This window comes from Mus caroli, chromosome 10 (genome assembly GCF_900094665.2).
Source record: "Mus caroli chromosome 10, CAROLI_EIJ_v1.1, whole genome shotgun sequence".
Lineage (NCBI taxonomy): Eukaryota > Metazoa > Chordata > Mammalia > Rodentia > Muridae > Mus > Mus caroli.
Window position 1 is genome coordinate 48,093,033 of NC_034579.1, and position 22,578 is coordinate 48,115,610.

Below are 22,578 nucleotides of genomic sequence, written 5' to 3' on the forward strand. Positions count from 1 at the left end.
TTGAATAGATAGGAAGAAAGTGGGCAGACTGGTCTAGTCCCTGATTTTAGTGGGATTGCTTCCAGCTTCTCACCATTTACTTTGATGTTGGCTACTGGTTTGCTGTAGATTCCTTTTATCATGGTTAAGTATGGGCCTCGAATTCCTGATCTTTCCAAGACTTTTATCATGAATGGGTGTTGGATTTTGTCCCTACTTATGTTTTAAATTAGGACTTTTCCAGTAGAACAAATGATACAACTTGATGCTTAGTTTCCAGTTTTCCAACCCACCCCATTAGACTGACTTGAGACTTGTTTTGCTTACAAACAAAATTCAAGAACTCTGTCCACCATTCATAGATAAATAGATAGATAGGGGCTGGCATACAGATAAGTATCTGGCAAATGAATAAAAGGATTGAAGACCTATTAGCTTCCAAATGTTTAGAGTGTGCATTATGTGTCTAGAGTTTTGGGAATTTCTAATCCCTAGATGAGGTACCTTCCTCAAGAAGCTCAGTAAAATGTAAAGATATAAACATATCACATGTCATCATTTAATGATATACAAAGAGTAACAGTGTCATTAGGAGAGAAACTAAAAGGAGTATTGTCAATTCTACTTAAATGCTGGGGAGTATAGTTCCACACAGTGTTAAATAATGCTCCGTAGAATCTTCGCAGCCAAGAACATATTTGATAGATGGGCACAGGCTCTTTAGGAAGACTGCAAGCACTCAAATTTACTAAGACATCATCATGCATACATGTACATGCATGGTATGCATTCAAAGGTTACATAGAGAGACGAACTATAAAAACAGAATGTGGGGACATCATACTTAGATGGATTCAACAATAGACAGTACATCCTTTCTGTAACTGACCAGCCCATAACTAGCACTATAGGTACTCTAATGCGATGGCAGCAGGGAAGCAGAGACAGTGATGTTAGAGATTTCAATATTAAGAAGTATCAGTGGGAAACTAGGGAGAACACTACAGAATTCTGAAGAAAATCTGATGTAGTAAAAAGAACATTATTAATGATACTCTGTTTTGCTTACAGAAAGGAGCCTAGTATAACTGTCCTGTGAGAGCCGCCACCCAACCACTGACTGAAACAGATAAAGAGATGCACAGCCAAACATTAGATGGAGCTCAGGGGAGTGGGGGTTGTAGAAGATTTGGGGGAAAGATTGAGGAACCTGAAAGGTATAGGGACACTCCACAAGAAAACCAAAGTGTCAACTGACCTGGACCCCTGGGGGTTCTCAGAGACTGAGCCACCAACCAAAGAGCATACATAGGATGGACCCCACCATCACACGCACATAGGTAGCAAGTGTACAGCTTAGTCTTCATGGGGGACTCCAGCAACTGGAGCAGGGGCCATGCCTGACTCTCTTGCCTGCCTGTAGACCCTGTTCCCCTCACTGGACTACCTTGTCTGAACCTCAGTGAGAGAAGAAATACCTAGTCCTACAGTTACTTGATGTGCCAGGGTGGGTCAGTACTAGGGACCCCCAGGAGGGTCCTCCCCTTTCTCAGAGGAGAAAGGAAGAGGAGACTGTGTGAGGGGACGCTCTGGCCTGGATGTATAATCAAGCGTATAATCAAATAAATTAATGAAAAAAAATCTAAAAAAAAAAAAAAAANAAAAAAAAACAAACAAAAAGAAGAAGAAGAAGAAGAAGAAGAAGAAGAAGAAGAAGAAGAAGAAGAAGAAGAAGAAGAAGAAGAAGAAGAAGATAAAATGAGTAGAGTTGGGTTGTAAATGTTTCCAGATGGAGCTAGTATAGAAAATTTTAATGGCAAGTAGACTAACAATATTCCATTGTCTCTTATGATTAGGTCTCTGGCAACCTGAATGACATGTGTTCTCAGCACCTGAGACAGACTACAGTCAGTTAAAGAGAGGGAGCAACAAAGCAGAGAACAATCTCATCCTCCCCTTGGAGAACTGCTTTACCAAGTAGAATTTTCTCTTATTAGTAAACTTTATTCTGTCACAATTTCATACATGCACTGTGAATTCTGCTCAGATTAATATTAAATAATTTATAACTTTATCTGAGGTAACATTAATATTATATTTTCATATAGATATATTCTTTAATACTTTTAGGTGATTCAGTCAGTAAGAGTAAATTAACATGGAGATTCATTAAGATACATTAAAATATGTAAAAGATATTCCTTACCTGAATTTCTAAAATCATTCTGTTAATTTCGTCCTGCTGGCTCTCTATTATCTAAAACAACAAATAAATTAGACTGAATCATTCCCATTACTTTATTTTTTTAATATTTTTTATTACGTATTTTCCTCAATTACATTTCCAATGCTATCCCAAAAGTCCCCCATACCCTCCCCCGCACTTCCCTACCCACCCATTCCCATTTTTTGGCCCTGGCGTTCCCCTGTACTGGGGCATATAAAGTTTGCATGTCCAGTGGGCCTCTCTTTCCAGTGATGGCCAACTAGGCCATCTTTTGATACATATGCAGCTAGAGTCAAGAGCTCCGGGGTACTGGTTAGTTCATAATTAAAAAAGCATCAATATGGCAGAAAATTCTAGAGAAAATTAAAAGTTTAGTTATAAATGTCTTTATTTTACAGAAGCATTCTTAGTTAAATATCCTTTAAGTTGTAAAATGACTTTGATCACTGATAAGCAAACTGCAAACATTTTCTTGTAGTTTTTAATGACACTTTCCTTTGAGACGGATTCTAAATAACTTAGAGGAAAATATCTCCTGTTGTGTAGGCTTTTTAGTTTAAATAATTTATAATTTACTAAGTTTGTATCTCTTTTCAAAATCAAAGTAAGGTAAGCTATTAAATATCACTAAAATTATAAACCACATAGAAAACCCTAAGGTGCACACACCCAGCCCACAGGACAGACGTACTGGCTGTTCTCAGTGGCTACTGACCTTGCTGGCTGTTGCATTCTGCTCTCTCAGATTATCATTTTCACTCTGAAGTTGTTTGGCATCTAACATGGGAAGGCGGATTCCATCTTCAAGGCATTTTTCTACTTTTTGTTGTAAGCTGTTGTTTAGAAAAATCAAATTCATGAATAATTTTAATCAAACAATTAGATTTACAGAAAATATACAAATAGCTATATATTTTACAGATATAAGATGAGCCCATAATTAGACACTGGTCATTGTTTTAGAAATGGTGAACCTAAGTCAGAGCATCTCTATGTCCCACTGAAGTCTATCTTACAAAGTTCAACTGTGTGCTCTAACCTGGTTCCTCCCCTCTTCCCTAGATGAGCACTACTTTAAACACTGCACCAGTAGAGTATCTCTTGACCAGGATGGCTAGGATAGGGAGATTAAGATCCTTGTCTTTACTCTGGGCATGGCCAAAGTCTGGTTGTAGGGACTGTTGTTGCTAAACCAGCAGAATTATTTTCCCTTCATTAGTAAGAATGTGGCTCCACAAAAGAGGAACACTTCTCTTTTGCTGGTAGGACTACAAGCTGATACAACCACTCTGGAAATCAGTTTGGCGGTTCCTCAGAAAAATGGACATAGTACTACCGGAGGATCCAGCAATATCAATCCTGGGCATATATCCAGAAGATGTCCCAACTTGTAATAAAGACACATGCTCCACTATGTTCATAGTAGCCTTATTTTTAATAGCCAGAAGCTGGAAAGGACCCAGATATTCCTCAACAAAGGAATGGATACAGAAAATGTGTTACATTTGCACAATGGAGTACTCAGCTATTAAAAACAATGAATTTATGAAATTCTTAGACAAATGGATGTATCTGGAGGATATTATCCTGAGTGAGGTAACCCTATCCTGAGTGAGGTATCCCAGTCATAAAAGAACACACATGATATGCACTCACTGATAAGTGAATATTAACGCAGAAGCTCAGAATACCCAAGATACAATTTGCAAAACACATGAAACTCAAGAAGAAGGAAGACCAAAGTGTGGATACTTCATTCCTTCTTAGAAGGGGGGACAAAATACCCATGGAAGGAGTTACAGAGACAAAGTTTGGAGGAGAGACTGAAGGAATGCCCCATCTGGGGATCCATCCCATAAACAACCACCTAACCCAGACACTATTGCAGGTGCCAGCAAGAGCTTGCTGACAGAAGCCTGATATAGCTGTCTCCTGAGAGGCTCTACCAGTGCCTGACTAATATAGAAGTGAATGCTCACAGTCATCCATTAGACAAAGCACACGGTCCCCAATGAAGGAGCTAGAGAAAATATCCAAGGAGCTGAAGGGGTTTGCAGCCCCCTAGGAGGACCAACAATATGAACTAACCAGTAACCCTAGAGCTCCCTGGGACTAAACCACCAATCAAAAAAAATACATGGAGAGACTCAAGGCTCTAGCTGCATATGTAGCTGAGGATGGCCTAGTCAGTCATCAATGGGAGGAGAGGCCCTTGGTCCTTTGAAGGTTCTATGCCCCAGTATAAGGGAATGCCTGGGCCAGGAAATGGGAGTGGGTGGGTCAGGGAGCAGGAGCAAGTGGGGGAAGAACAGGGGATTTTTGGAGGGGAAACTAGGAAAGGGGATAACATTTGAAATATAATAAAGAAAATATCTAATTAAAAAAGAAGAAGAAGAAGAATGTGGCTCCACCATGCTAACTTATCTTACTTAGGTTTGCCATGCTATTATGACAAATGATGCAACAAAAGGAAGTTCTTTTGATATATTAAAATTAAATCAGTCTCCTCCAATGCTGTCCCACTGGGTATATCAGCCACACTTAAGAGCAGACACCATGCCCAGGAGTAGCCGGCTAACACAAAACAAACTCAATGGTGTTCATTTAGACCTTTTGTTTCATTTTGCTTTGTTTGGGCCTTCTTTTTTTTTAATCTTATTGATCTGTTGCTTGTTTTTCTCTGTTCTCTCTCTCTCTCTCTCTCTCTCTCTCTCTCTGTGTGTGTGTGTGTATCTGTGTGTGTGTTGGTTTTGTGTAACTTGTTTGTTTTAAAGAGAGAGAGAAAGAACATTTTTTTTTTTTTACAATAGAAACAGGCAGATACTGGAGTTTCAAGGCTAATTAGCCTAGCTCACTTGGCAACTTTCTGACCACTGAGAGATCCTGTCTCAAACACCAAGGGGGACAGATCCAGAGAAATGATACCAGAAGTTGACATCTGGCTGTCATACACATATACACCCACATGCACATATAAAATCTTCAAGTTTAAAAAAGAGCCAACAATAAGGAGGGGACTTCTGCAATTTTGCATATCACCAAGTTTCCTTTCCTACATACATGTTTGAATTATACAGCAAGGCCACTTCCCAAAGTAGGAAAGGTCTAGAACATCAGAATTATTTAAACTTTCATTTCTGGGTTGGTTTTGTTGTTTGTTTGTTTGTTTTTTGAGACAGGGTTTCTCTGTATTCCCCTGGTTTTTCTGGAACTCACTCTGTAGACCAGGCTGGCCTCGAACTCAGAAATCCACATGCCTTTGCCTACCAAGTGCTGGGATTAAAGGTGTGCGCCACCACTGCCCAGCTAAATGAAAAGCTTTTCTTAATTTATCAATTTCTTAATTAAAAAGTAAAAAAAAAATAAAAGCATCATATAAAAATGTAATGATATAATTCATAGTCACATAGCTATCTGAAATATCCTTTGAAATACAGGAACTATCTAAGCCAAGGAATCTTCAATACTATTTCTTCCTTTCAACATTAAGTTGAAAGGAAGTGATGCCACTGTCAATATAAATATACTCAAGAGTTAAAAATAAACTTTAAAATCAAGAGGAATTTTCTTAGATATTATCTGTCAGCCTCAATATAGAGCTTAAAATGGAAAATGTTTTCTGGAATACATTGTACTAATCTTCACAAATGAAGTATATGTGGCTCAGTGTTCTACAAAAGGGAACAGAAAATAACACAAAAATAAACAGCAGGACAAATGGCATTCAGTTATCTTCCAGGGTTGCTATGATGGTTTCAGGCACCACAGTTTTAAGTTTCCTTGGTCACAGTGGCGTACAAACAGAACTCATGCCTTGTTTTATTTTTTATCAACAAACATAAAAAGTGTGAATTAGTGAAGATCAAGAAGTTGGTATAAAACAAATTCACAAAAAAAAAAAAAAAACCTGAAGTACAAGAAAGAAAAAAATGTGAGAATAAAAATGTAAACTCATAACTGTGACAGTTTTGGGAACTGACATCAAGAACAGAAATCAGTTTACTGTACTGAAATCTAAGAGAAAATAGTAAAACCAAACATATTTTAGATTTTAAAAACAAGAGTAAATAGTATTATCATGAACATACTAATCTTCCAACTAATACACTTAGGAAGACTGGATTTCTTGCACTTAACTTTTTGCTGTTTTGTTATTTGACTCTTCAAGGCAGTTAGATCTATTCATGGCTAATAACAATAAGGTGTAAGGTTATATTAAAAAAATACAAACTCATGCATGTAACAGTTCTCTAGATTTATAATAAAAATTTCCAAGTTTGAGCACATCTTGGGTAGACACAAACGCTCCTCACTGGGTAACACCTTTAGCCCTCTCTGAGGGGAAGGAGGGTGCTCATGGGCTTGTGGTGATGTTTTCAGCCCACACTTTTGGACCTGACCTTGTTTGTTTATTCTTTTGCTATTTTCACCTAAAATTTTTGGCAAGATGCTGGTACAGTGCTTCAAAATACCAAATGAAAACTGAACCAATCGGTTTCAGAGAAATCCTGGAGCACATTTCCAAGGAAAGCACGCTAACAATCATAGGACCACTGAAGCAGAACATACTGTGATAATAGTGGCAACATAAAGACCCTGAGCAGGGAAGGCCTCCTTACCTCTGAACAGAAGTTACCAGCTCCTTTTCCTTCTTCTTCTGACACAGTAGCTGGACTTCTTTATCTTGACATTGCTTCTTAATCTCCTCAAGCTGCTTCTCTGTGTCTATCAAAGTCTCTTGCAAATTCTTGTTTTTTTCTTCAAGAACTTGAAGCTAAGGAAACATGTTTACCATTTATGTATGTTGCATGCATTACTAAAAATACTGCCATTAAAATTACTTTTATTCTCCAGGTTAAACAGATTTTTTGTTTGTAATCTATTATGTGAATATGTTGGAAGAGTGGGAAAATGAGGAAGAAGACTGTAAATACTTTCTATAACATAAAAAAGTTCATAAAGTTTTAAACTTTACTTTTATAAAGTGTGTTCAAATGTAGAAAAATATAAAATTTATCATCATAACATCACCATGTCTGCATGTATAACTCTTTAGTATTAAGTCCATTCAGACTGTTATTTTGACAATTCTGGAACTAACCAAATATCCCTGTACCTATTACATTTCTTATCAATCACTGTTCACCCCACTCCATGGCATCCTACTCTACTACTTTCTGTGTCTCGGAAGGTTGACTGCCTTTGCATCTCATGTAATATAAATCATCCAATGTTGCCTACTCACGGCTGGCTTATTTTACTATACTTATTTTATTATAAAAGATTCTCCAGGTTTATTCATGCCGAAAAATGTGTTACAGTCCCTCCTTTTTAAAACCCTATAATATTCTACTCTATGTATTACTATCTAATGTGTATCTAGTCATCCACGTGTAGGTACCTCACTGGTTCCATTTTCTGACTATTGTGAAAACATGCTTTGTTTATTTACTGTGGCCTCTTCCTGATCAAGTAATCTATGGCCCTTAAGTGCCTCCTTTTATATAATCTCTCTTACTTTTATAATTTATAAAATCAAAATAAAATGAAGAACCTAAAAATACATAAATAATTCTCAGCTGTGGATGATTTTTACCCCCACAAGAAATGAACAAATGTCCACTGTCGTTTGCTTCAGAGGAGAGAAGCAGCACTGTGGTCCTCCAGGAGGCAGAGGCCAGAGGGACTGATTACAAGTAGACATCCCATAGTGCACACATCCCATAGTGCACAAGGCACACCGCACAGAACAGCTTCTGCTCCTCAGATGTTGTCTGTGCCAAGGGTGGAAATCCATGGCTTCGAAGGACTTCCAATGGGAGTGAATTTATGTCTCAAAAGTTTTCACCAGAATAGGGAAGAGACTTTTAATGAGTTACCAAGAAAAGAAAATAGAAGCCAAAGGAGGGAACACACACTATATATCCGGGTATATTAAAATTACAGTAAGATTAAGAACAATGAAAAAAAATCTATAAAGATATTCAAAACTCTTGAAAAACCTTCAGAGAACACTGGAGAAAACCAAACCTAGAGTGAATGTGGATATGCAGTAGAGTTAACAGCTAGTTTAGAAACTACTACCTTTTAAAAATAAAATGTTAGAGACCAAAAGGATGGCTCCGCAGACAAAGGGGCTTTGCAACACAGGCCAGACAACTGAGTCTGATGCCTAGAACCAGAAAAGGTGGAACAGAACCAACTCCACAAAGAACCTCCACACACATCACAGATGCACACAATAAATAAAAAATAAAGTTTAAAAATGGAACCTTAAAACAGTTACCACATAGGATTATTACAAAGGTAATCATATATTAAAAACAAAAGAGGGATCTATTTATTTTTCTATGAACAGTTCTAGAATCAATTATGTCTTGGGACAGTTTGCAATTTCTAAGTAACTCCATTTCTCAAACATTTTCAAGCATTTCAAAGGTGCATGTTTGGCCACACTACCTGTAGACTCTGACTCTGTACGTCGTCTAGAGTTGGAAGGTCTGCCAGGTACTTTTCCAAGGTCTCAATTCTCCTCTGCTTCTCTTTGTTTTGCTCAGATTCCTTCTGGCATTTCTTTTTCAGGCTGCTGATGTATCTATCTCTGGTTTTCAACTAGAGAAAAACATGAATCCTCAGTTGTTTTGAGTTACTAAAAATTACAAAATCAATGTTTCATTCTTGGGTATCAGTGAATTTATCATTTATCAATGTGTCTCAGGTTACAGTAAAGATCATCAATTGCATTAAGATCTGCCTTAATCCATTCTAAGATTCTTTTTCTTCTCAAAACTTTTAAATATCAGAAATAAAGAATTTGAAGGATATTTGTTTGCTTTTATAGATGATGGCATTTTAAAAATTGTACTAAGACAGGTGACAGTAATAATATAATTTTTATTGTTTTTAAATATATAAATATGGGTGAGGCTATTCATCTCTTTATGACTTAAAATATTATGTTCATTTTAAGCTGCACTGAGTTTAAATTGTGTTAAAAATATCTAATTATAAGTTTGTATGTTAAAATGTTATTGAGTACCCCAAAAAAGCATAGAAACAAATCTATAAATATTTTTAAGACACCAATGCAAATATTCATCTCTAGAGGACAGATTCTAATTTATAATCTTTCAAAACAATATTAAAATACTGTTTATGAACTAAGAAAACAAAATTCATCAGTTATTTTGTTACTAAAAACCTGCAAAAAAATCAATAAGGGGCTAAGTAATAAGTGAGCCAACTTACATACTTTAAGCAATTTGTATATTATACATTGTATATATATACAATTTTTATAATGTATCAATTTCTTTTCTTTTTCTTTCTTTTTTTTTTTTTTTTTTTTTTGGAAAAGCGACTGCTTTAATGAATTAGACAAAATTTCACATAAAATCAGAATCCTATATTCCATCCCTTCTCTGATCACTAAAAATGCAAGATTCATTCGTCATAGGCCATGTGCAATTAGGACCCAGCTCAAAGGCAGTGCAGGTCTGGTGTCCAGCCTCGGGTGTTGCACTACTTCCCATTCTCAGTGCTGAACATTCGTTCCATGAGCATCCGCTGCAACCTTATGGCATCAGCAGCAAATTTGCGGATGCCATCGGAGAACTACTCCACAGCCATTTGGTCCTCGTTGTGCAGCCAACAGAAGGCCTTCTCATCCAAATATATCTTCTCCGAGTCACTGGTCTGGGCCGCCTTGACGGAGAGCTCAGGCGCCAGCTTGCTGTTATCCTTGAGCAGCTCCCCCAGGAGCTTCGGGGAGATGGTGAGGAAGTCACAGCCCACCAGTGCTTTAATCTCGCCCATGTTGCAGAAGGAGGTGCCCATGACAATGGTCTTGTAGCCAAACTTCTTGTAGTAGTAAATTTTGGTGACACTCTTGACCCCAGGGTCCTCCTGGAGTTCATAGGATTTCTTGTCTGTGTTTGCCAAATGCCAATCAAGGATGCGCCCCACAAAGGGAGAGTTGAGCATCGCGCCCACTTCAGCACAGGCCACAGCCTGGGTGAAGGAGAAAAGCAGTGTCATGTTGCAGTGGATGCCATGCTGCTCCTCCAGCTCCTTTCCAGCCTGAATCCCCTCCCAGGTTGATGATAACTTGATGAGAATTCTGTCCTTGCTGATCCCCGCTTCTCTGTAAGCTCAATGAGGCGCCTGGCTCCGGCCACCATGGCATCCTTATCAAAGGAAAGCCCTGCATCAACTTCTGTGGATACACGGCCTGGAATCTTCTTTAATATTTCTGCTCCAAACAGCACAAAAAGTTTGTCAATGGCATTTTTAATCTGCTCCTCTTGAGGCCCACCCAGCTTCTTGCTGTAGGCAATGACCTCCTCTACCAGCTCTTGGTAGGCAGGCATCTGGGCTGCAGCAGGATCAGGGATGGGTTGGTGGTGGCATCTTGGGGCTTGTATTCATCGATGGCATTGAAATCACCCTTGTCGGCCACCTCGATGGTGAACTGCTTGAGCTGGTCCAAGGCGGACTCCATCCTCTGGCACTTTACCGGGGACCCCGCCATGGCGAAACGCACACAGCTGAGGCGGTAGCTGGTGGGTGAGTGCTAACCCCCACATTTCCTTCTTAAACTCTAATATAAGATGTCTCACCACTGAGGTCACCTGGTGTTGCATATTATGTAAAGTTACACCTACTATAGCACAAGAGTTGGCATTCCCAGTAAAGCCAGGTTTAACTTCAGATTTTATGTTCTCATTTGACTCTACTGACTTTAAATTGTACATCTCACATTCACAAAACACTTTCACAAGTAAGACCAGTTGAAAACAAACAACCAGTCAATAAACAGGCGAATGAAGTGAATGGGCTATTTTCAAAGATGAAGTATAAAGGGATAATAAATATATGAAAACAATAGGTTCACCACCCTTAGCACAAAAGGGATACGTAATGAAAACCACATTGAGCTTAGACCTCACCTGCTCAGAACAGCTCTCATAAAGAAAACAGAGGAGAAACACACTGAGGGGATGAAGGAGAAGGGAAGGAAATGCAACTTAGCCCAGACATTATGAATATCGGTATAGCAGTTACTCATAAAAACCAAAAATGAAAGTATAGTACAACCCTGCCGATGCTGCTCCTGAGCATATACCTGAAGAACTCTTAAGTCAACACAACACAATACCTGCAAGGCCATGATTATTACAGCATTATTCATAATAAACGACCTAAAGAATCATCCTAGGTGTCCATTAGCAGATGAACGGATGAAGCCCATGCTATATTTTAATACATACATGCATAGTCATAACAGACATCTGTCTCTCTCTTGCTGGGGAGTGTGTGTGTGTGTGTGTGTGTGTGTGTATGTGTAATGAACTTTAAGGATTGGGGTTATGCCATTTGAAGGAACATGAATACAAATGGAGATATTCCATTAAGTAAAATAAGCCAGATGCATAAAGATAAATACTGAGTATTTTCTCTCATTTGTGGATCACAGATCTTTTATAAATATACAAAACCACATATTAATCACATAAAATCTACTAAGTCATAATAAGGGGCTTCAACTTAATAACTTGAGGCAATGTCCTTCTGAAAAATAGGCTTCATTTCATTTCCCTATACTTTATCCTCAGTAAGACCAAGAAACAAGAATTTACTATGAGGAAAGGGAAGAGTTGTTGGTAGGGGCAATTGGTTTTTAGAAAGTTTCAGGACTAGTTAGAAAGACACAATAGACTTTGTTCCTCAACTAGATGCTTAAATCTGTGCCACCAGCACATGTTTCTTGAAAGTTGATGCGTATAGTATTTTATTATAATGTATAACCTGAGAGAAAACCTGGAACAGGTTTTGAAGAAAGCAATTGATTCACCACAATTGTTCACAAAATACTCACCTTCTCCTCTAATTTCTTCTTCTCTTCACTAAATTGGCTTATTCGTTGTTTGAGAAACTCATTGAGCTGCAAAACTTCTTTCTCAGTAGATGCTAGCTTTTGCTCAAGTTCTTCTTGGTGGGGATGGGACAATGGCTGCTCTGTAAATGGACTCTGGCCTGAACTGCTCTCATATTGAGGCTATTGGGAAGAAAAACAGTAGATAAGTCTTCAGTTTACAAAGTAGAAAGGGGTTACAATGCAATAAACACTGTTAAGCTTTAAAAACAGCCTGGGCTCATGTTAGACCCCAGCCCTTCTGCTTCCTAGATACAGACCATGATTAAAGGACTTCAGTATCTCTAAATCTTGGTTTACTCATCTATGAAATACAAATAATAAGGCCATTTTGCAATGTTTATTGAACCAAAAACTATGCAAGCTTCTAGCACGCAGCAAAAATTCAATAAAAGGCAGCTACTATTTGGCTTAAAAGCATACTCAAAAACGGAAATAATGTATTACACAACATCATCTAGAAGTGAAACTATTAGGGAGGTAATTAAACACAAAGGAAAAGTGGGGTGTGGTGGTAAATTCTTATAATTCCAATATTGAAAACAAAAGAAAGAGGGGTAGGAGATCAAATCTATCAAGTTACATAGTTAAGACTCTGTCTCAAAAAATGCATGAATATTTTCTTCATAAGCAATCATTTCAACTACTTAAACTCAATAAGCCTTAATAGACTGGCTCAATAACTAAGATTCATAAAGTCAGGGGTTTTGTCCATGGTAGGGTAATGATTATATACTTGTCTAAAATCATGCCTGGCACCATATAAGAGCTCAAAACATAATCATAGAATGAAAAAAAAAAAAAAGGTCAATATGGTTTCTTCCATTTTAAAAGGTTTGATGCAAACTCTTCTATAGCAAAAGGTGAACCTCTTGGTGTTAAAATCTGGAAGGGATGGACAGAAAAATATATGCATTCCTTCAGAGGAATCAAATAGAGTATTAAATTAACAAAGAATCTGCTATTAATTCAACATATGTATACAAAGCATATTCTGGTAGGTGAAGATTTTAAAGCTAATACAGTTGCAGAAAAGGGTTCAGAAAACACAATTAAGACTAAATACTAAGATTGATGTTAGATGGTGGCTAGGGAAAGGTAGTATATAGAAGTGACTTTGAACAAGGTCTTAAGGCATTACGGTTTTGCTAAAAGACAGGCATTCATTCAAATTGTTGTGAGCAGGACTATTTCAATGTTGCATACTCTGGCATTAGCCTTTATGAATTCAAATTTTAAAGGAGAAGCCCTTAGACAACCAAGGCACAGGAACCAATATAATGAGGTGGACAAATAAAGGTCACATCAAGTACAGAGCACTGAGGAAGAGGGGATGAGGACACATTGGAAAATGAATAGTAATTGTGCTTTATTGGGCTAGTGGCTTGTGAGACATTTCTTTAAAAATAGGTGTATTCTGCTGTGTTGATTTTTTGTTTGTTTTGGTGTGTGTGTGTGTGTGTGCGTGTGTGTGAACTTGACACAGACCTACATGTATTTGGGAATAGGGCATCTTAATTGAGAAAATAACTCCATAAAACTAGCCCATAGACAAGCCTGCAGGGATTGTCTTGATTAATGATTGACTGAAGGGGTCTAGCTTACTGTGGGCATTGGCATTCATGTGCAGGTAGGTGGTCATGGGGGAAAGTAAGAAAGCAAACTGACTCTTTGAGTTCCCTCTCCCCAGCTTGGGCATTTTGGCTAAGGTCACCTCTAATGAGTCCTGAGAGTGTCTTACTTACTTCCTGGGTCTCTGGTACTCTTTGGAGGACCCCCCTACATGCCACCATCCACACACACACCCCAACCCCAGGCTGCTTATCACTATTCATTCTCTTGGCCCTCTGGGCTTCTCTCCTGCTCCCCCATATCTGATCCTGTTCCCCTTTTCCCTGCCCCTTCCCTGCTTCCATCCAGATCCCTCTCTCCCTCTGCCTCCTTCCCCCTTCTAAGTGGAATTGAAACATCTTCACTTGGGCCTTTCTACTTGTTACATTTCTTACAGTCTAACGGTTATATCCTAGGTATTCTATACTTTTTTGGCTAATATCCACAAATTGGTAGGAGATTAGACCCAGCGATGGCGGCCAATGACTGGAATGTAAATAAATAATTAAGAAAGAAAGAAAGAAAGGAAAGAAAGAAAGAAAGAAAGAAAGAAAGAAAGAAAGAAAGAAAGAAAGAAAGAAAGAAAGGAAGAAAGAAAGGAAGGAAGGAAGAAAACTGAGCAACCCAGAAGCCTACTACAAGGCTTCTGCTTCAGTTCTTGTCTCAAGGTTCCTGTCTCAAGGTTCCTGTCTCAAGGTTCCTATCTCAAGGTTCCTGTCTTGAGTTCCTGCCCTGACTCTTTCCTCTTGAAGTGCTTTGGGCCATGGTGTTTTAGCACAGCAATACAAACCCTAAGACATCTTCCAAGAACAAAGAAGAATATTCTGGAACAAATATTAAAGCAAAGACAGAACACACAGAGTGTGATAGGTTACAAGACAGAAATGAAAAGGAAAACTGAAAATATTTGGGGACATTACAATAGAACCCCCAATACTGAGTTGAATCTCAATTTCTAAAACATAACAACACAGAAATAGCTTTAAATAAATAAATTGATTTTTTTGGGGGGTTTATAAATCTCTATATTCTCTACGTTTAGGCTTGTACCTAGTTTTGGTGGCAGGAAAGCAAAGAAGGGTCCTAGTTTCATTTTGTTGCTAGATAAGCCACTCTAACCAAAAGCAAATTGAGAAAGAGTTTGTCTAATGCTTCCAGGTCAGAATCCATCATTAAGGGAAATCACGGCAGGAACCCAAGACAGGAATCTGAGGCAGGAAACTGCTTGCTGGCTTGGTCATGCTTAGCTAGATTTCATTCATAGTTCGAGACCATCTACCTAGGGATGATGCAGTTCACAATATTCTACTTTAATAAGCAAGACAACACTGCACAGGCATGGCCACAAAGCAATCTGAGCTAGGCAACTCAATCAAGACTTTCCTCTCAGATGACTCTAGGCTTCATCAAGTAAGGCTAGCTAGACAAAGAGACAAAAGAACAAGAGAGTGCTAAAGCAAGGCCCGGGAATATAGCTGTCATTATTTACTAAATAACATATATAACACTCTTATTATCAGGGCTATTGACACTGGACTTAAGATCAGTTACAAATGTGTATGCAGGGTCTAGAGCAAACATTAAAAAAAACTATTAAAATAAGATGAAAATATTCATATAAAATGTTTAATTAAAATGACAGACAAGAAAAATTGTATTAAAACAAAACAGAGTAACACAATAGAAAATATTTACATACATGATAGCTTATTAAATCAATCAGACCCACAATCGCTATAAACATCCCTGGTTTAAATGAACCAACTTAAAGGCAAAGATTGCCAGAATGCATCAATGTTTCTTATATGAGAAGCCCTTATCTAATAATACAAAACAGTCTTTAGCATAAAAGTGTACCAAAATAACTGGGGTGGAGTGAGGAATGGTGACAGAATGGCAAGAAGAAATACTATAGTCAGTATAAATCCACTATAGTCACTGGAGGCTTTCAGGCTCGTCAGGGATGGCAAGCCACAGAAGGCAGAATGGCAATGAAGACACACTTGCTCCCATCAAACAGCCAGATGACTGACATCCATAAATTACTCGTTCCTGCACCACACACTTCTCAAGTTCCTTTGAAACAGTTACCAGGAAATCAGCATTCTGGTTCATAAATCACATCCCAAAAGCTGAAAACTCATCAAAATGCATGCTATCTGAACACAGGTAAGTTACACTAGAAATCACACACACACACACACACACACACACACTTGAGACATCCCAAAATAAAGCAGTAATAAATAATATATGACTTAAAGAGGAACTCTAGAGGGAAATATAAAAAGTCTCAGCTAAAGTATAACTGAAAATTTCTGAAATAAACTGTGTGATAAAGTGGTGCTCAAGGAAATTTATACCAAGAATATAAATAAGAAAGATGTAAAATTAATCAACTAAATCTCCAATTATAGTGAACTAGAAAAATTAGAGAAAGTTAAATCCAAAGTAAAAAAGGAAAAGTAGAGCAAAAAAAAAAAAAAAGAATCAATGAAATTAAAAATAAGATACAGAAAATTCAAATCAGTAATTCTTGACGTAGGCCAGGAAAAAGCAATGAAAGGTGACAGAAATGATTAATGTCAGATATGAAAGAAGGAACATAACTCTAGACCCCATAGAGCTCCTCCACGCCCAGAAAACTTCATAAACTCAGTGAAATGGAACAGGATCAGAACTCACATACAAAAGAAACTTGGACTTCTTTAATATATTAGTAAAGAAGTTCATTAAATAAGTAATTAGTAATACTCAAACAGAAACTAAACCATAACAACAACAAAGAACATAGGAGAGGAAAGTGATAAGGAATCCAGATCATCTGAACTGGGGGCATGAGTCTAGATCATACAGGACAAGGGAAAAGCACAAAAGAAATCTGTAATAAGCTCGCTTAGAGAGCCATCTACTGGCCTCAAACACTGTTCAGATACCTCAAAACAAAGCAAAACAAAACAAAGCCATGCTTTTGTTAATACAATTAGTGCAATGATTATATAATACCAGAACAACATTTATTCAGAATGAAGTTATAATGAAATGTTGAATGGTTCTATTAAAAATAGTTTTCAAAGCAAATTACACTAGTTATTTAGCACAATACATTCTCATAGCTATACTATCAATCTCAGGATTATCCCACAGGGACCTGCTGCTTTGTAATTGAAACCAAAGTAGATTACACGGTAATAAAATATTATGATCTACGTGGAATCAAAGTCTAAAAAAGGAAGCTAGATCTCTATGTTAATGTCTGTACCTTGTATAAGTCTTAAAGCTACTTGGTTTTTAGTATTTTCTGATTTCAATGTCTAATTAATTTAATTTTTTACAAATAACACACGAATAAAAAATTGCTTAAAATGAATTTTGACATCTAGGAATAAAATAACAAAAATAATTCCACAATCAAAACCACATTATCTCCCAAAAATGTTCATTTGTCACTTTTTAATCTCAATAAAAAGATCGACAGTATTTTTCTTTTGGAAAAAAAAATAGGCAGTTACTAAATGTATATAGAAAAAGATGCAAGTGGGTTTTAAGGAGGAAAAAACATCCTCTTAAAGAGAGAGAAATAATTGAAGAAAGTGGCCATATAAATTTAAGACATCACAAACCCTATGTCTGTCTTTCCACTGGATTATACAGACAAGCTAGGCTTATTCATAATTCTATTCCTTGGTCATAGTCCTTTACACAGATCATGTGGAGCTTATCCCTGGTGGATACATTTGCATTACAGTTCCTACATGTGTAGCTCAGGGAACACTGCAGAAGAAGGAGGCAGAAAAATTTTAACAGCGAGACTATCAGGAAATCTGCAGTGAAACAGTATCTCCTAGAAATGGCTGTATTAACAACATCCAAACAATGGCAACACCAATGGGCTTGTTAACAAGGAAGGAGAAAGTTTTCATGGGTTTCCATCCCTAGACAAGAACTACAGGGCAACTACTACCTGCTGGGAGAAGGATAATTAGCCTCTCACAGAGATGAGTACCCTATTGGATGTCTAATGAAGAGTGGTAAGCCTTGAAACTATAACAGCCTCCCCGGTTTTATATATATATATATATAAACATATATGTGTGTGTGTGTGTGTACAAGTACATATGTATTCATAAAATAAATACTGTCAAAGCAATAGACATTATCGATTTTAGAATGGAGAATATGAAAAGGCTTTGCATAAGGATGCTAAGGGGATGGAGGGGAGAGGTTAGAAAGTGATGTAACTAATTTCAATTGAAAATAAAAATTATATCAGGAAAGACTAGATAGACATGTTCTATTTTAAGAACCATGAATTCTGAAGCTATTGTTTTTGGACCTCAAGAGTTTAACACTGTGCTTTGGATGCTGAATGTTAAACAGGCTCACCTATAAAGGTGAAACTCATTTATAAAATATTCCGTAAAATTAAGAAAACTTCATAGTAAAAAAATAAAGAAATGAAAGAAAAGGGATTTACAAAACAAAATAACTATTAGAGTGATCATCTGTATTTTTTATATATGAGTGTTTTGTTTCCATGTATGTAAGAGTACCACATGCATACAGTGCTCACAGAAACCAGAAGAGAGCATCAGGTCCCCTGGAACTTCAGACAGTTGTGAACTACCAAGTGGGTATTTGGAACTGAACCTGGTCTTCTGCAAGAGTATCAAGTGTTCTTAATCTTGGGGCTATCAGATTTTTACAATTCATTATTTTGTCAACTGGAAAGTCTCTGGAGTGTGGTTTATGCAGCATCCAATGGTGGCAAAGTAGAACTTGCTTCCATGTGAGACAGTTCAGAAGAGTCAAGGTAAGACGATTCCAAACCAAAGAAAGTATAGCTGGAAAGTCACAAACTGAATAGTAGGACAGACAAGAATTGGGGGAAACAGAAGGGCAACATGAGTGAGAAGCCTTATCCAGAGGGTAAGCCAGGCAGCCAATATGGAAAAAGATGAGTAGACCCAGTCACAAGACAGTGCACACCTCCTGCAAACTGCAAATCTAGTTTTCAGGATGGGTCAGCAGTGGGGAGAAGTTCCATTTTGTCATTACATGTGGCTTGGAGGGTACCATTTTGACAGAGAAAATGTTATTTAAAATGAGCTACTCTGGGGATTTATGAACTAAGAACATACAGTTGTAATTCAGGGAGACAGAAGCCAATATGAGAGCCCCAAGCTAAGAGGCAGCTATGTCAACAATGAAGAAGAAAGGACCAGACATGGACAAGTCTGAAAGTGGAAGTGGCAAGGGAGTCAGGCAGCAACAGGTATAGAGCAATGTAGGCCTATTCTTAACATCAAGTCAGTGACCTCAGCACCTTGGAACCTTGAGGTCTACAGTACTGAACCTGAGGTCAGTGGGTGCATCAACCTCTAGAGCTATCCATAATCATAAAGTTCAGTGACATAGACCATGAAACTAAAGTATAAAAGATTATAATGGCATTCATAGCCAAATCTGTGAGCACCGGACTAGCCAGCAAGAAAGACGCCACAAAAGGATCCTTCTGCACACGTTTATTGGGAGAGCTTGATTACAGAGGCGAAAAGACCCTGAGCCCCAGAAATGGTGCTGCTTATGTAGGCCTAGGAGTGACGTGTCCATACCTGATTGGTTATGCTACCATTACCTCATTAATATGCCTCAGGCCAGGCAGTGACTCGGCAAAAAACTCTTATGCACATGCACACATTGGTTGTTTACCCATAATCATGGGCGGTGGCCAGTGGTAGCCAGCGCCATCTTGTAATGGCGTTTGCGGCTTCCCACACAAATCCTTGTGGCAAGCAATATTTAATGCTGAGTGGGTTATGAAAGTACACAGTCAGGGCTGCCTATATACATCACAGTGCTGTGTTTGCTTCCTGACTTACAATGCATTTGGGAGACACCTTCCACGTGTGGCATGAGCTACCCCAGAGTTTACAAATAGGGTTTTAGAGAGTGGGAGAACTGGTCTACCTCAGACACTACAAAGCTAAAACTGGTGAGCAAAGGGTACTATGAAAAGGAGAAAAACTACTGAAGATGGCACTGCCAGCCCAGTAAAGCCCAGCAGCAGCATAAATCAGAGTAAAGAGGAGCATGGGCAAGCTCAATCTGCTGGGCTAGATTGTGCATGCCTGGAAAACAAAACTGTCTCAACTACAGGAACATGGGGAAGGTTAAATGTCATTTGAAGAATAAATGGGTAAAGAAGAAGTTGGAACAAATCTACTATTTCCAACACAAAAAAAAACTCTAATGCCAATAGCAGAGAGAAAATAATTATAAAAAGAATAAAGCATATCTAATTACCAAGAAAAAGAGCCAACAAATGACAGCAGTTAAAACTTCATCTTAAGGTGAGATGGCCCTACTCATCATAACCAAGAAGACCCAAATGAATAAAACTGGAGAGTAAAGGAAGCTGCTACCAGATTCCACTGAGATCCAGATGACCATTGATTGGGAAATACTTTGAAACTGATAATCCATCGATGAAGAATATCTACCAGAAATAAACTCCCAAACACATAATTCAAAATTAAAACTAAAAGATATAAACATATCCATGAGAAAAAAGTAGTCTGCAGTATTAACAGTTCCCCACAAAAGGAAAACCCAGAACCAGACCAGACCATCCCTGAAGTCTAGCAACCCTTTAAAGAAAAGCTAATGCTAATACTCTGAAAGCTAGTCCTCAGAACAGAATGAAAGCAACACCACCAAGCCACTTCTACAAAGCCAGCATGCCTGACACAAAGCCACATGAGAACATAACATCAACCCATGTGCCATGATGAACTTATATCTGAAAGTTATCAAAAAAAAAAGCACTTAGAAACTAATTCAAGGATATAGGAAAAAGATAACATGCCATCACCAATTTGTTTCCTTCCAGAGATTACAAGGATAAATGAACATATACAAAACAACAGATATAAAATATACATTAATAGGCTGAAGGGCAGAAAAGCCTTTATCCCTTCCATGATAAAAATTCCCAAAGAAAATAGAACAGAAGAACGTATCTCAACATAATAAAGGCTACATACAACAAACCTAGAGACAATACTAACTGGGAAATCATTTCCATTAAAATCAGGAATGAGAGTAATATCCACCCTCCACTCTTAATAAACAAAAGTCTTGGGGTCTTAGCAATAAGACAAGAGCAGAAAATAAATATACCAATAGGAAAGAAGAAGTCACACTACCCCCTGTTTACACATGACATGACTCCATACTTATAAGACCCCAACAACTCTACAAGAAAACTCAAAGCTGATAAAAACACTGTCAACAAAGTAGTTTTTAAGTAGCTTTTCTGTATCCCAAATAATGAACAAGCCACAAAAGAGATCACAAAAAAATAAAATCCCATTTATAAAATTTATAATAGCTCCATTTATAATTCCAAAAATTCAAACCAAACAAAAATCCCCAGTAATAAACTTAAACAGGGAGGTGAAAGGCATTACAATTAAAGCTTTCAAACATGGAAGAAAAGAAACTGAAAAGTTTCTTTCAAAAGAAACTAACACTCTGATAGATGCCCCCCCCCCCACTGCCACCCCCAACACCATGGTAACAGACTTGGCAGAATTAAAACTATGGAGATAGTTAAATTACTAACAGTGTAATTAAATCCTATAATTCGTCACAGACTAGAAAAATGTGAAATGAGAAAGCATCAAAACTCCTAAATAGCAAAAGCAACTCTAAGAAGAAAGAACAACACTGAAGGACCTCAAGTTTTACTACAGATCCACAGTAATAAAATTACCATGATGATGGCACAAAGACTTGTGTACAAGATAAAGTGATGGAGTCAAACACTACAGCCACTCAATTTTTAACAAGTGTGAGAAAAACACTTTGGAGAAAAGAGACTCTTAAACAAAATGGTACTAAACAAGCTGGCGATTCACTTACAGAAAAGTGACATAAGGCACATACCTCTCACTTTAAACATGGATGAATTAAAATAGAGACTCAATACCTTAATGTCAGACCTGAAACTCTGAAACTGTTAAAGAAAAACATGCCAAAACACATAAAGATTCGGCTGGTGAGAGGAAAAACAGGAAAGAATGCTTACTGCCAAACCTCAAGACCTGAGTTTGATTCCCTGTACTGCACTACAAGAAAACCAGTTCCTAAAATTTGTTGTCTGTCTACACACATCATGGCACATAGTCACAGGAACATACACATATATGCACACATAATTAATAAGTATGAAAAGAAAAATAACCAAAGATATAGGCACAGCCAAGAGATTCCAGAAAGGATTCTTATAAATCAGGAAAAAGTTGTAGGAATTGACAAATGGGACTGTATGAAATTAAATTTTCAGCAGCAAAGAGACAGTCAATAGAATGGGAGAAAGTCTTTGGGAACTTTACATCTGACAGTGGATTAACACAAAGAATCTAAAAGGAATTTTAAAAATGTCAAAACAAATAAGAAAATCACACCAAGTTATCCAAGCAATAAACTAGCAAATGATCAATTTTCAAAAGAAAAAATACAATGGCTAATATTTAAACTATCAACACCTTAGTAATGGGGAAATGCATACAATGAAATTCTCTGTCACTCCAGTCAGAATGACTATCATTTTCTATAAAAGACAGCAAGGCTGGGAAGGAAGGGCCATTAAGCACAGTGGTGAGAAGCTAAACAGGTGCAGCTGCTATGAGGCCAGTTTGAAGGTCCTTCAGAAAACTAACTGCAGAGCTGACATATGGCCCAGCACTGCTGCCCCAAGCAGGAGGAAGCTAAGCACACCAGACACTTCTGAACCTGTGCTTATGGGTACACTATTTGCCAT

At 37.7% G+C, this 22,578-nt stretch overlaps 1 protein-coding gene and 1 pseudogene across 4 annotated transcripts in view; both read right to left on the bottom strand.

The window, feature by feature from the left end:
* Positions 1-22,578, bottom strand: part of Cep85l (centrosomal protein 85 like) — a 107,560-nt gene that overhangs the window by 11,404 nt on the left and 73,578 nt on the right. For all 3 annotated transcript variants that reach the window (XM_021174133.2, XM_021174136.2, XM_021174135.2), the window contains 5 exons: positions 12,084-12,263; positions 8,666-8,818; positions 6,826-6,980; positions 2,922-3,039; positions 2,186-2,236 (listed from right to left, as the gene is read on the bottom strand). In XM_021174133.2, the coding sequence (XP_021029792.1) occupies positions 2,186-2,236; positions 2,922-3,039; positions 6,826-6,980; positions 8,666-8,818; positions 12,084-12,263 (657 nt within the window). The remainder of the gene's footprint in view (positions 1-2,185; positions 2,237-2,921; positions 3,040-6,825; positions 6,981-8,665; positions 8,819-12,083; positions 12,264-22,578) is intronic.
* On the bottom strand, positions 9,535-12,071 carry LOC110303163 (annotated as a pseudogene). The gene has a single exon (XR_002378908.2). The product of XR_002378908.2 is annotated as a transaldolase pseudogene (transcript).